General features: G+C 41.7%; 1 protein-coding gene, 1 long non-coding RNA gene and 1 other non-coding gene across 3 annotated transcripts in view; 1 reads left to right on the top strand and 2 right to left on the bottom strand.

Annotated features, from left to right (window-relative positions):
* Positions 1 to 1,646: 1,646 nt before the first annotated feature.
* On the bottom strand, positions 1,647 to 2,567 carry LOC145720893 (uncharacterized). The gene is made up of 2 exons (XR_014144157.1): positions 2,464 to 2,567; positions 1,647 to 1,788 (listed from the first exon to the last, which is right to left on the bottom strand). It is a non-coding gene; the product is annotated as an uncharacterized LOC145720893 (long non-coding RNA).
* Positions 2,458 to 15,332, top strand: part of SNX27 (sorting nexin 27) — a 65,848-nt gene continuing 52,973 nt past the window's right edge. The window contains exon 1 of the mRNA XM_006728377.3: positions 2,458 to 2,926. Coding sequence (XP_006728440.1) covers positions 2,616 to 2,926 — 311 coding nt within the window. The 5' untranslated portion in view covers positions 2,458 to 2,615. The remainder of the gene's footprint in view (positions 2,927 to 15,332) is intronic.
* On the bottom strand, positions 10,304 to 10,376 carry TRNAR-CCU (transfer RNA arginine (anticodon CCU)). Its single transcript has one exon. It is a non-coding gene; the product is annotated as a tRNA-Arg (tRNA).

Raw genomic sequence — 15,332 nt, forward strand, 5'->3', positions numbered from 1 at the left:
AGTAGAATGAATTCCTAGAAGTGGAGTTGCCAGACCAAGGAGTATGTGCATTTGCGAGTTTCACCATGCCATACTGCCCTTCATGGAGTTTGTAGATAACATCTTATTTATCTTTGTATCCCTAGCCACCACTGCAGAGTCTAGAACAGAGCAGGCATTCAGTACATTTTTTGTCGAATAAACAAATGAAAAAAATAGCTCTTTCAGTGGAAGCTCCCTTTTTCCTTTCTTTGATGTCCTTAGTGGATAAATTCCTGCCCATTCAGAGCTCAGCTCAAACCAAATGATTGTAGAGTATTATTGTAGAGCAAAATTCTTATTATTCCAACTTGTATTATTTTCCCTATTTGTGCAGTTAGTTGACACCCTTCTTCATTAGGTTGGTTATAAAATAAGGTCATACTAACTTTTATGTTCTAATATAATAACTGAATCCTCATCCCACATACTGTGAGATGTCTTAATTATTCTACTACTCTCCTCCCCCACATCCTGAGCAATTGCTGGAAACCCATACATGGTTCCCAAATTCTTTCAGGGGGTTGCTTGTTGCTTTTATTTTATTTATTTATTTTTTAAAAGATTATTTATTTGACAGAGAGAGAGACAATGAGAGAGGGAACACAAGCAGGGAGGAGTGGGAGAGGGAGAAGCAGGCTTCCCGCTGAGCAGGGATCCCAGGACCATGGGATCATGACCTGAGCCGAAGGCAGATGCTTAACGCCTGAGCCACCCAGGCGCCATGCTTGTTGCTTTTATAAGTCATCAGACCTCTCTCTGCAAGGTAACTTTTACAGTCTTTTTTTGTTGTTGTTTAGATTTTATTTATTTAGTGGAGAGAGAGAGTGTGGGGCGGGGGGCAGAAAGAGAGGGAGAGAGAATCTGAAGAGGACTCTGCACTGAGCGTGGAGCCCAACCTGAGGCTCAATTGAAAGACCTCGAGATCATGACCGCAGCTGAAATCCAGAGTGAGACACTCAACCGACTGAACCACCCAGGTGCCCCACTTTTACTGTCTTTTTTAAACTATGAATCCCTGTTGCTCCTCCTGGATTGTTTACTAGCTGTGTGGCTTCTCTATGCCTGTTTATTCATCTATAAAGTAGGGCACATTATAGGATTGTGAAGATTAAATAAAATTATAGATGTAAAGTGCTTAGTGTTTGGCACATGGTAATATTGAGAGAAACAGTCCCTCATGGGTCCGTCATGCTTCTACCCATCTTCCTGGGTATGCCAAAAATGCAAGACCCTGACTGCTCTTTACCAGGGTCAATTCTCAAGGTTGTGTTTATAGTGAGCAACTTTAAGGAATGAAGTAATGTCTCCCTCCAGGACAGAGAACAGGTTTGCTCACTGCTTCCTATAAAATGGCAGGTTTCCCAAACTCAGTGTTTCCTCAGCTGTGGTGTAAATCCACCAAGTAAGTGCACAGCATTCATGTGAGCCCTTCTTGTCATCCCCATAAGACTTGGGGGAGGAGGAATTGACACAAACGTGCTGAAGCTCATGTTGTTTCCTGTGTTGTAATAGTCCTTTGTCTCCAATCCAGGAATTCTGTGTCTTTTTGTCAGCATCCACAAAACAGTAACAGACTAACTTACTAGCCAGTCAGTAGGGTAAAATAAAATACGAGTACTAAGTGCTTAAGTAAGCTATTTTCATTATTTTTGCTCTTGCTCTTCTTTCTTGCCTTTGCCAGGCATTCTGCACACTATCTGTGAATGTGCATTTGGGTAGGTAGCCGAAAAACATCAACTGCTGCCATTGGCAAAGAATTCTACCGTGCTGTTGGGGAAAACAAAATAAATTAGAAATAAAGGTAACTTCAAAATCATTGCCAGATTTAAATTCTTATTTGGCCCTTCTAATATCCAGTTCTAAATCGCTGAGACCATAGTTTTCTCTGCATACGCTTTTTGTATATTTGGAGCATAGTTTTTAAGTAGTTGCAATACATGAAAGTTGCGAAAAAATAACCGGGCCTTACTTCCTGTTACCTAATAGCTGGTTGACTTTGGGCTCTCTACGGTTCAGTTTCCAAATAAGTGAAATAGAGAAAGGAATTCATGATCCAATCAGCTCACAAGGTTGCTGGGGCCACGGAATAAAATAATGTATGTGAACACAGAAGGTACTGAACAAATGAGTTGTTATAATTTAAGGTCACAAACGTCAATTTATCCTAATATTATTGCTTTAGAGGCTACGAAATGAGTTATGAAATGAAAGAAAAAACTTGCCCCACGTCAACAGCTGAATCACTCCGCCGCACTCTGTGCTGGGTTAGAGGCTCAAACTACAACTCCCGGCAGGCCTTGTTCCCCAACTGCGTCACATAACCTCCGCTCCGGCCGGGACTCTGCCCTCTCCTCTGCCCCCACCCTCCAGAAACTACAACTCCCAGGAGGCTCCACGGGGTCCAACCGTCCGTTTTCCCCCCGCCCCCGGCCTTCCCTTTACCCTCCTCCGGCAGCTCTGTGGCCGACTCAGGTCCCGCGGGCGGCGGAGCGGGCGCGCGCGCTGGGGGTCGTGCGGCTGCTAAGCAGGGCGAGCGCGCGCGAGGAAGGAGTGGAGGCGTAGCGGGGCGGGGGTACGGCTCGCTCGCTTGCAAGATGGCGGACGAGGACGGGGAAGGGATTCACCCCTCAGCTCCTCACAGAAACGGAGGTGGCGGCGGCGGTGGGGGGTCCGGGCTCCACTGCGCCGGGAACGGCGGAGGGGGAGGCGGCGGCCCGCGGGTCGTGCGCATCGTCAAGTCCGAGTCCGGTTACGGCTTCAACGTGCGGGGCCAAGTGAGCGAGGGCGGGCAACTGCGGAGCATCAACGGGGAGCTGTACGCGCCGCTGCAGCATGTGAGCGCCGTGCTGCCCGGGGGGGCGGCCGACCGGGCCGGGGTGCGCAAGGGGGACCGCATCCTGGAGGTGTGAGTATCTGGGCTGCCCGCCGCCCCACCCTGCCCCGCCCCCTCCGGCCGTCCCCGCATCTCCCTCTACCCCTGTCGCCCTCAGGCCGCCCCGTCCCCCCTCCCCCCCTCCAGCCCCTGAACCGGCACTCGGGACTCCGTTCCCCTCAGGCCCCGCACCTCCTTGGGGTTGACCCTTTCACCTCCCTGCGCCCTGGGTTTTCGCGACCCGCACCTCCCTCACGGTAACCGGTTTACGTCCCTGCGCCCCGCTGTTTTTACCCCTGCCCCCATTCTTCTGCCTTCTTTTCTGCCCTTTTGCTTTACCCCCGGGCATGCCGCTTTCTGCCCCTTGCTGGACTTCTGCCCCTCGCTGACAGCATCTCCTTTTCTGACCCGGCCCCTGTCGCGTCCTCCCCAAGTTCTCATCTTTAGCATCGTAGTTTCTTGTTCTCCACCGCTGCCGTCGACCCCCATGGACCGTCCTTCTGTCCTCTAGACCAAGTAGGTAGGACCTGTGATCGGCTCCCACTTTTCCTCCGGGAATAATCATCCCTCCACTGCACTCCTTTTGCTTTCCTTAGTTACCCTCTCCTGCGGTTAAGCACCCCCTGCATTTTTCTATCCTGCCTTGTGTGCCTTTCCTCCCCTCCCTTTTGGATTCTTTCTCCCTAGAGTGTACCTTCTTCTCTGACCCTTGCTTGCATGCAAGCCTTTGTTTTTGTTTTGTTTTGGTGGTGGGGGAGGGTGTCTTGGACACTGTACTTTCTTTACACTGTTGTCCCGTATTACACCAGGATTTTGAATCTGGTGTCTCCCATCTTCACATCCCTCTGAGAACATCCCTATTCTGGCCCCCCTATTCTGGTCTTGACTTCTGCACCATACTCCTACTTCTTTTTAGTCAGGATTATGGTGGAGCTCTCCTTCGTTCCTGCTCCTCCCCCCCCAAAATATACCCCTCTTTTGGGTCTTTGACCTCCTTACTTTTACGGGGCATGCCCTTTCCATTCTCTCTCTTACTCTATCCTCTTGTGATCCCATGCTCAACTTTATCCTATTCTTTATCTCCTCCAGACTGCTTTCCCTTCTCTTTTTAGGCTCCTGCTGCTGTTGGAACCCATCCTCTTCCCTACTGCAGCCCCTCCCCCTTCATACTTCATCCTTACTTCCCCACTGCATCCCTTAAAGCTCTAGCAGGATGCTGCCTTGGTTTGCAGTTTCTCTGCAGACCTCCTCCACCACTCTCATCCAGGTTTTACCTTGGTGGCTTTGTACTTTGTATTAAAATTTATATAGTGATTGCTGGTTGACTGGTAGGTGGCATATGCTCTCATTACCTCCATTCTCCCCAGCAGTCTTCAATCCTGTATCTCTTGCTTTTTTACTGAACCCTTATTTTTTCACACTTTTGCCCTCTCCCTCAGTGCTTGGATTTGCCCTCATGAAGTCTCTCTCATTTTTTATAGATGTTATTTTAGTTATAATTTCCACAACCTTCAGTTTCTCCTCTAGTAAAACAGTAGGTTTGCCCAAGGTTTCAAAGAGATTAGTATCTTGAGGTCTGGCCTATAGAGGAGTCCCTCCCTTTTTATTTACCTTATGCCCCTTGCCCTTATCCTTGACACACTTACTCTGTGGAATTCACTCATTCTGTTTCCTCTTACCTTCCACCTGAAGAAAGAGTAGCTCACCAAAGTAACTGTTTGGAGCTATTAAACCTTCTATTTATGCTTTTTCCATTAATGTTCTATGTGCTCTTTTCTTATTCTCTGGTAATACATTCTTAATCTTTGGGGGCCAGGGCATTCAGATGTAGAACGCAGTAGTGACCAAAATTTTGCTTCATACCTGGGCATCTAATTCTTTTCTTTCTAGATAACTCAAAATCTGTGGCTGATGTTTCCTTCTGATAGAAGCTCTTGGAATTGTCATTTTCCTTTCCCTTTGGAAGTTAACTTTGGATCCAGCTGTTTATTTTTAAATTTAAAATTGAAGTATTTATTTAAAATTGTAAATTTATCATAAAGTTCTAAGTAATTTACTTTTTATAAGAGCTAAAGGAACTAAACCAAAAATAATTCTGTAGATGACCACAACTAACATGATCAATCATTTCAAATATATATGTATATATATCAGCTAACATAGTTGGTAGCTTCTTGCCTTTATTATGATTTTGTAACAGAGTCTAGACATAAATTAGGTACTGTAAGGGAGACTTTAGATGATCCCCTAGGACAGATGGAGGGACTTGCCTCAGGTCCATGTTCCAGTCTAGGCCCATTCCTCCTTCTAGAGAGAAATCATTGAACTTTGGCGCATACTTGGTGGTGAGTAGAGACTGTCTTAAAAAAGACAAAGTGGGCAGGACAAAAGGATGCTCTTTGCTTAGAGAACCTTACTCTAGAAGGTTGTGATGATGAGACTTCTTCGTGGCAATGGTTTCTTTGTGGCAATGGTTTCTCACCTTCCAGCTGTATTTTGATTTCCAAATTCTGTGAAGCTTCTTTGCTGTTACTGTGGAAATGGTGATAGTTGCAACACAGAGTCAAGCAAGTTGGCAAATTCTCTGAGACTTCAGCTATACGGTCTCTTTCCTTCTTCCAAAGTCTGCATCTTCTCCTTAGGTTTTCAAGTGAGAGGAGGAAATCAGTGACCAAACAGACATGATTCTTGAGGGATATCTGTGTCTGTTACTTGTTTTGATTTTGGTTAGGTTGATGCAGATTTTTCTAAAGCATTCTTTAGGCAGCACTCCTTAGGGCTTTTCTTTGTCTCCTACAAGTTCCTTAAGTTAACGTCTCTACTGTCCCAGGAAAGTTTTGCATGTTATTGAAGTGCCAAGTGGGATCAGGGTTAGGCATAGGTAGATTATTATTGTGTAGGCATAGTTTGCATGAAGTCATAGGTAGATGTCTGGACCTTGATGATTGCTGTTTAATAAGACTTGTCCCTATTTTAGATGCTTTCGTGTTATACACAAATTATTCCAATTTTCATATATTGTAGTCATTTGGATAACTGATTGAGTTGTGAAAAGAACCGAGTAACTTTGAGATTTAAGGGATTAAAAGCGTGGACAAAATTAAGAGCATTGATTTCTTTGTATTTCTTTTAAAGTCTGCCTTATAAAGGCCCTGTCCTCATTGAATCTTAGAACAGTCATTAAACTAAATTCAGTATGGTTCAGTTTGTCCTTTCTCCCTTCAGAACTGACTAGATACTAACTGGTTTGGAAAGAGTCACATTGCAGGGCTTGGTAGTAGGATATGAACAAGCCCTCTGGGCTCTAAATTTTACTGCAGATGGAAAGTTTTGTACTAGCAGTGTTAGTCTCCACCTTGTAATTTTTCCCAGTGTAACGTATATTGAATGTTTCCCTTTGATGTGTATATACCTGGAGGGATGCTTTCAATAAGTAGAACCAAAATACATATGTCTTTGCACTAATTATATAGTATGTGAAGTAACATTTGACTTCAGGTTAATTTTCTTAAAGGTTAAAGTATTTCTAAGGGCTCTTGATTGATTTCTTGAGAGGTGCCCTTAGGAGGGTTACAGTTGTGGTACCATCTTTATTTTTAAGGGATTAGGCTTATCTATTGACTAGTTTATCTCTTTGGTATTTGGGTAGTGTGGTCTTTAATAAGCATGGACCCCTAAGATTGGCTTGCAAGCATTTAAAATCATGATATATTTGTCCTGGGTAGAGTATATGCTTTCCCTCTTCATAGTTTCAAGATAATATACCCATCAACTTTCCCTTGTTAAACTTACACTTGATCTTAGCCAAAAGGCTGAGAAGTGGCTCCCTTGTTAAAGTTAAACCATAAGAAAAATTAAAGTTCTCTCTCTTTCTATATATACATACATACACACACACACATATATATATATATAAATTTGTTTATTGGGAGTTCATTTTAATATAATAACTTAGGAATATCTCATGGGCATTCTTTTTTTTTTTTTTAGTTTCATTTAATGTGAAAGTTTGGAATAAAGAGGTTGGTGCCACAGGAAGTATTTTTACGAGTTAAGTGTGAGTCATTTAATGTTGACTGCTAAGTACCTTCTCAGGAGCTGCTTTCTCAATTGTAGATGAATTCTATTTGGCCCAGATTTTCCACAAGTAGATTTTAGAAATGGTGTTTGAAATCATGGTTATTGATCAAAGAAAATTTTATGGTAGTGATTCTTAAGCTTTAGTGAGCATAAAAACCACTGGGTGTGTTTGTCAAAAGTGTAGATTCTTGGGCTCATCCTTTAAGGGTTATCTATGATTCAGCAGGTCTTGCATGGGGCCTAGAAGTCTTTATTTTTTACTCCCTTTGCAACCCACATACCCAACCCATACCTGGAGCTACGCTGCAGGTTCTGGGCCTTGAATTCTCAGTTCATTTTATCTTCGTGGTTATATTGAGAGTCATGAGTTAAGACTATACTAAGAAATAGTGATTTGTTAGACTCCTGAACTCCAGCCCTTAGAAAATCAATTCAGTAAGATAGTGGACTATTATATCTGCTCATCTAGACTTCATTGAATCTTTCTAAATGTTGTAATAAAGATAAGTGGTGACGAGGTAGAATAAGTTAATAAAATCATTATATCACTTTGCACTTTTTTTAATTAAAGATTTTTTAAAAATTTTTTAAAGGTTTTTTTTTTTCTTTTTTTTCAGATTTTATTTATTTGACAGAGAGAGAGAGCACAAGCAGGGGGAGTAGCAGGGAGAGGGAGAAGCAGGCTCCCGCTGAGCAGAGGGCCTGACTTGGGGCTTGATCCTAGGACCCTGAGATCACGACCTGAGCCAAAAGCAGACACTTAACCGACTGAGCCACCTAGGTGCCCCAAGATTTATTTATTTTATTTTTTAAAGATTTTATTTATTTGACAGAGGAGAGACACAGCGAGAGAGGGAACACAAGCAGGGGGAGTGGGAGAGGGAGAAGCAGGCTTCCCGCTGAGCAGGGAGCCTGATGCGGGGCTTGATCTCAGGACCCTGGGATCATGACCTGAGCCGAAGGCAAATGCTTAACGACTGAGCCACCCAGGCGCCCCAAGATTTATTTATTTTAGAGAGAGAGAGAGTGAGTGAGAGAGAGGGCATGGGGGGGAGGGGCAGAGGGAGCGAGAGAACCCCAAGCCGACTCTCTTTGAGCGCGGATGCGGGGCTTGATGTCACGACCCTGAGATCATGACCGGAGGGGAAATCAAGAGTCGGACATTCAATATCAAGAGGTTGGATAGTCGGGTGCCTGGGTGGCTCAGTCCATTAAGCATCTGCCTTCGGCTCAGGTTGTGATCTCAGGGTCCTGGGATCGAGTCCCACACAGGCTCCCTGCTCAGCTGGGAGCCTGCTTCTCCCTCTCCTCCCCACTTGTGTTCTCTGTCACTATCTCAAATAAACAAAATTAAAAAAGAGTCAGACTTTAAACCAATTAAGCCACCCAGGCGCCCCTCACTTTGCACTTTATGTAGTGTGTTACAATATGCATAGTATTTTTACATTTGAACTTCACAACAGCCTTGTGAGATAGGGAAAATATAAATTCCTTGAGGATAGGGACTACATACATCTATGTTGTTCCCCTAGCCAAACGTCTAATGGAACATAGAAAGTATTACTCAATAAATATTTGCTGAATGAATGTGTGAGTATTATTTGCCCCTTTTTCATAAGAGAGGAAACTGGGTGTTGCACTAATGAATGTTAACCAGATTTAAACCCAGGTCTTTGGATTCTAAATCCAGTATATTTTCCATTTCTTTGTTTTCTTAGCTATTTTTTTTTTTTAAAGATATTTATACACTTTTTTTTAAAGATACTAACACATTTTATTTTATTTTATTTTTAAAGATTTTATTTATTTATTTGAGAGAGAGAGAATGAGATAGAGAGCATGAGAGGGGGGAGGGTCAGAGAGAGAGGCAGACTCCCCGCTGAGCAGGGAACCCGATGCGGGACTCGATCCAGGGACTCCAGGATCATGACCTGAGCCGAAGGCAGTCGCTTAACCAACTGAGCCACCCAGGCGCCCCTTCTTAGCTATTTTTGACTGTTAATAGTCAACTATTCTTGACTGAGTAGTCACTTAAAATTCTTAAAATTCATTCGCATCCCTATAAACTTGGATAGCAGTTGAGCTTTGGTTCCATTGTGAAATGTAACTGTCTTACATCATTATTTACCCTGTCTCTCTGATTGTTAAATTGGATGGGTGACAGGGAGCCAAAATGGCTATTCGTTGCCCTTGTTTGTTGATGTCTTTATTGGTTGTCAGTGAAGAGAGCCTGACATAATCATAATTGCAGCCCCAGGAAATACTTTTAATTCCCTAGGTAGTTGAGGTAGCAAACAAATAAAACTAAATTTGAAAATAGCATTTATCTTTCTCTTGGAAATCACTTCCATAACATCGCCGTTACCAGGAAAAGATCTGTTAGTAACATGAAGATGTGTCTAGGTCATATAAATTATTATGAAGAAGGCTTCTCTTCAGCCCCCACTGACTGGTTTGTTTCAGGTGAGGATTTGTTACCATGCTCTCAAGGATAATTATTTTTTAAGATAAGTCCCATTGGGAGTAATTCTTATGATAAGCAAAGAGACTCAATTGACAAGGAGACCCTTAAAATTTATGATCACTGCCCTGTGCTTTGGGAGCACGATCTGTGGTGAGTTTATTCGTTACATGATGGCATTACTGACACAGTGGATATTGTGGTTTAGATTAGAGCCAGTTAGAATCATTCTTTTTGACTATCAGCTATATAGATGTTTTCTGTGCTTTACTCAAGCAGTTTTATAAAAGCCGAATATGGGTGGTACAATTCCAGCCCCACACATGGAAAAAAAAAAAAATTTAGGATTTTTACCCTGTCTCTCTGATTGTTAAATTGGATGGGTGACAGGGAGCCGAAATGGCTGTTCATTGCCCTTGTTTGGGGCAAAAAAAAAAAAAAAACCCTAAAAAAATTTTTTTTTAAAGATTTTATTTATTCATTCGAGACAGAGAGAGAGAGAGCATGAGCAGGGGGAGAGGCAGAGGGAGAGGGAGAAGCAGGCTCCCTGTTGAGCCAGGAGCCAGATGTAAGGCTCGATCCCAGGACCCTGGGATCCTGACCTGAGCTGAAGGCAGTCACCTAACCATTTGAGCCACCCATGCGCCCCTAGGATTTTTTTTTTTTATATATGACAGAGAGAGACACAGCAAGAGAGGGAACACAAGCAGGGGGAGTGGAGGAGGGAGAAGCAGGCTTCCTGCGGAGCAGGGAGCCCGATGCGGGGCTCGATCCCAGGACCCTGGGATCATGACCTAAGCCAAAGGCAGACGCTTAACCATCTGAGCCACCCAGGCGCCCCTAGGATTTTTTTTTCAAAGTAGGCTTCATGCCCAACGTGGGACTTGAACTCACAACCCTGAGATTAGGAGTCACATGCTCTACCGACTGAGCCAGCCAGGTGCCCCAAAAATATTTAGGCAATTTAAAAATATTTTTTAAAAACTTTTAAGTCTCTGTAAGAGATATATTTTATATTAGAACCAATATAAATACAAAAAAACCCCACCTGAAGCAAGTTTCACAAAACTATATTTAGTGTTATTGTGCTCCCTGGCATTTTTTAGTCTGTTCAGTATTTCAGAGTTTTTTGTTTTGTTTGTTTGAATGCTGATGGTGATCCACATTAATTTCATGACAAATAGGTTATGATCCACTGTTTGAAAAACAGTGATTTAGGGTATCACTTTTCTGGTGTTGGCCCACTAATATCACCCCATCTGGTTTTGCAATTATGCACAAACTATGTGTAAATTACTGTTACGCTTGTATGAGTCACAGAGTCCCTGCATCTCTGCCCTTGAGAAGCTTAACACTGCAGTGGGCAAGTGTACAATTTACTGTAAAGCAAATGAATTAATGGAGATAAAGGAAAAACAGTGAAGTTTAAAGGAATGAGTGAATATGGTTGAGATGATTGGTCACAGAATGCTCTTAAACTGATTGAAGGACAAGTGTAATTTCAGTAGTCAGAGAAGGGGGAAGGATTTCATAGACTGAGCAAACTGTGACCAAAGGGAGGAGGATATGAAAAGTTCTTGGGATAATAAGGAATCTAAAGTTGCTATTTGTAGACAGTTGTGCTTGAAGTTAGATCAAAAAGGGCTTTGAATGCAATGCTATGAAGTTTGGATTCTGTTCTGTTTTTGAGGTCAGAATAAAATTATATGTGCATTAATACCTAGGACTCCCTGTGAATTTAGTTTTTATTTAATTATTTACCCAAAGAGGTTGAATAACTTCCAAGGCTGAGAGGAAAATCACTATTAGAATTAGAAGAATTTCAGAGAAGAATTTCAGAGCATCTAGTCTCTTGGGCTGTCTTGTACTATATAAAGAAGGGAACTAAGAACAACTAAGCTCTAATACCCAGAGCTGGGAACAGCTGGTGAAGGAGCTGGTTGCTTTTAATTTGTATATGTTTTACCTCACAATCTAGTCCAGCTTGTCGAATATCCACTTCTCTTTTTAAGTTTTTATTTTTTTTAAATTTATTTATGTATTTGGGAGAGAGAGAGAAAAGAGAGAGGCAGGGTGAGAGGGGCAGAGGGAGAGAATCTTCAAGCAGACTCCATGCTGGGTGCAGGGTTCCATGCGGGGCTTCATGAGGATATGACAACCCTGAGATCATGACTGGAGCTGAAATCAAGAGTCGGATGCTTAACACACTGAGCCACCCAGGCACCCCACTTCTTTTTAAGTTTTAAATGAGTGTACTTACTGTTGTGTTCACAGTTGATAAGTTTGATCCTTATATGCTGCAGGCCCACTGCTCTGCCCGACGAGGTTCTGTTTTAGCTGTTCTAAGAATTCCTAGTCTGCTCCTCTGATTTGAAGATGCCTCCTTTAAGTCTTTTGTTTCTGCATACAGCATATTGTTGGGAGTTGAGGGGACTGAAGACAGACAATATAGTACTAAGGTTTATTTTTATTTATTTATTTATTTTTAAAAAGAGACAGCGAGAGAGGGAACACAAGCAGGGGGAGTGGGAGAGGGAGAAGCAGGCTCCCGCGGAGCAGGGAGCCTGATGCGGGGCTCGATCCCAGGATGCTGGGATCATGACCTGAGCTGAAGGCAGATGCTTAATGACTGAGCCACCCAGGCACCCCTAGTACTAAGGTTTATACCTCCCATCTACCTTCAGAATGAAAATCCATACAAAGATCCTTAAATAAGAATTGGTGATGACCACAAAGTAAATTTTTGCTTTCTCTCAGTAATGTGAGGGGTGCTTCAGGATTAAATTGTGTGATATGGTTTTAGTCAAATGCTAGGTAGTATGTATGTAGTCTCTTGTTTATTACTTAGCGTGCTCCCTGCGAACCAAGTAAGGTTTTCATAATAGTTGAGGAAATACACCTATCTGCAAGGTATTAAAGTTGCAGAGTAAGGAACTGTATTTGAGTATCCTTTTGGGTACTTCTTTCCAGGAACGTAAGTTATGAAAACATCTTTTAAAAAATGATTTGTTTTTGCTTAAGCTATCTAAAAGTGTAGATTCTTGTGTCAGACCTCAGAGCAAAACCAGAATGACAGATCTATGTATTCTATGGACTTGAAACACAAGTAATTAGTTTACTTCTCTTTGGAAAAATACAGTGTGTCTGCAGAAAGTCAGCTGCTTGTGTGGATATTCTCCCAGCTGTGTTCAAGCAGCTGATTACTCTTAGAGAACTATTCAAGGAGATTAACCAGGAAGTTGTCTTTTTTCCCCCCAAATACTGCAATACTTTTATATTTATATGTCTGTCTAGTTTTAGTTATGTTTATTTAGTATGTTTTAAAAATTGGGAGATTGATTAAATTAATTTTTGGTGATCTTGGAAAATGTGAAAGTTTTGGAAACTTCTTCCACTTTTTTTTGCTGATCAGTTTAATCATCTATAAAGTTTGTAACTTGTAAAGTGTGTCGTTTGTCTACTGAATGCACCATGGGTTACTTAATTTTTTTTACCCAGTATTATTGTCATTTTTTATTTTGGTAGGGTTAAAAACTACTTTTTGGATCTGTTTTCTCAAGATATGTAACCTCTATCTATCTTTACTTGGACACAGCAATGAGTTTTGTTCTCTGGCTGGTATTTTGAATCTAAGGAAATGTGACACTTTTATGAGTTATGTGCTGGTAGATTATTTTAGATTGCCCTGCCCTACCCAGTTATCCTTTATATTGCTGATTCAGAAAAGGTCTTACTGTACCTTTCTTCTTGTTCAATGTGTTGAAATAGACCACAATTTACAGAAACTGTAGTCTGTGTTCCTCAGCTTCCAAGAGAAATTGCCCACATTTAATTTGGATTAAAGGATGGTATTTGACTGCTAAAGGACAAAATTATATCTGATGTTACTAATTTTTGTTGTCGTTACAGATTTTTAAAGGCTATCTGTCATAGATGAAGGTATTTTGAGCTGATAGATTTACACTTCTTTTCTTTTTAAAAGATTTTATTCATCCATTTGACAGAGAAAGAGCACAAGCAGGGGGAGTGGCAGGGAGAGGGAGAAGCAGGCTCCCCGCTGAGCAAGGAGCCTGATATGGGCCAGATCCCAGGACCCTGGGATCATGACCTGAGCCGAAGGCAGGTGCTTAACCAACTGAGCCACCCAGGCGCCCCCTACACTTCTTTCTATACACTCATGTATAGTACCTCTTGAGAGTAGTTGAATATTTAGGAAATAGCTATTAGGATTCAGGGTGTAGGCTGTTTTCCTAGAACAAACTTACCAGATCACAGGAGGAGTCATGCTTTTAATCACATTATGTAGTAATCCAGAAATAGTAGTGAAATAGAACTTTAAAAAAATTAAGATTCCGGGCGCCTGGGTGGCTCAGTTGGTTGGGCGACTGCTTTCGGCTCAGGTCATGATCCTGGAGTCCCTGGATCGAGTCCCGCATCGGGCTCCCTGCTCGGCAGGGAGCCTGCTTCTCCCTCTGACCCTCCCCCCTCTCATGTGCTCTCTCTCTCTCATTCTCTCTGTCTCAAATAAATAAATAAAATCTTTAAAAAAAAAAATAAGATTCCTAATTTGTGTCACTTGCAAACTAAAGTTGTTGATAAAGCTGGTAGATTTTATTCTTTATTCTTTTATTCTTTAATTAACTTTCACTGTGATCAGTATACCAAATTAAAAACATTTGGGGGTTGCATTTAAATTGGCCATGTAGGGCAATGGTTCAAAATATAGCAGATCTCAAACTCTTTGAATTGGTGTTGGGAAATGATTTAAACTGATTATGTTTGTTTACTGGTCAGTAACTGAGGGAGGGGTTCTCAGTAATAGTAGTGTACATAGGAAGCTATGTCAGGCTAGGGAAACCATAATGGCTGGTAGCAACTTTCTTACCCCTGTCTAACATTCATTATCCCACAGTGTAAAGAAGTAACCCAGTTTTCACATCCAGCCTTACGTTTAAATAGAACCATGCGTTACTACATGCTGATCAAATGTTTAAAGACAAAAATGGAAAAACAATCCTATCAAAACAAGTCAATGCTGTATATAGTTTTAGTATCAGAACTTTCTTTAAGACCTTACTGGTAATTCTTTAGCCTCTGTCATATGAGAAAACCCATTGTGCTTAAATTTTTTCATACTAAGTGTGGTGCATTTTGTTTTCATGAGATGAAACAGTGTAATTACAATAGATTATTCCCAGAATTCACATGAAATAAAGACTCGCTTTTTAAATGTCAACATGTTTATTTCTTACTCCTTCTTACCTCATTTTGCTATCCTTGGAGTCAGTGTTTATATTTAAAAATAAATAACAACAATTAGTTACTTTTATTTTCAGTACATTTGAGTAAAAGAAAACATAGCTTCACTTTGAAATTGCTTACGTAATTGAATGTCATATTTTACTCTTAAGCATTATTTCAACTACCTCCCATAATAGAAAACAAAATGATCACTAATACTAAAGTTTGAAAAATGTAGAGCTTGCATAATGTTTTTAGTACTTCCCCCTAAACAGTGAAACCAGTATAAAAGTTAAAAATAAGGAGTGGAATTATGGAAGTGCCTGAAGGAAAACCATTATTGAATGTTTTTCGTGCTAGCCTTAATAATTTTTTCATTCATTCAGGGAAAAAAATTTTTTTTAAAGATTTTATTGATAGAGTACAAGCAGGGGGAGCAGCAGAGGGAGAGGTAGAAGCAGGTTTCCCCCCTGAGCAGGGAGCCCGATGTGGGACTCTATTCCAGGATCTCCCTGGGATCATGACCTGAGCTGAAAGCAGACACTTAACGGACTGAGCCACCTAGGTGCCCCTCAGGGAAAAATTTTAATGAGTGCTTACTATCTGATGAACATGGGATTAGACACTGGAGATAGAAAGCTGAATAACATGTAGTCC

The sequence above is a fragment of the Leptonychotes weddellii genome, chromosome 4 (genome assembly GCF_054177405.1).
Source record: "Leptonychotes weddellii isolate Sample4059 chromosome 4, ASM5417740v2, whole genome shotgun sequence".
In the NCBI taxonomy this organism is placed as follows: Eukaryota; Metazoa; Chordata; class Mammalia; order Carnivora; family Phocidae; genus Leptonychotes; species Leptonychotes weddellii.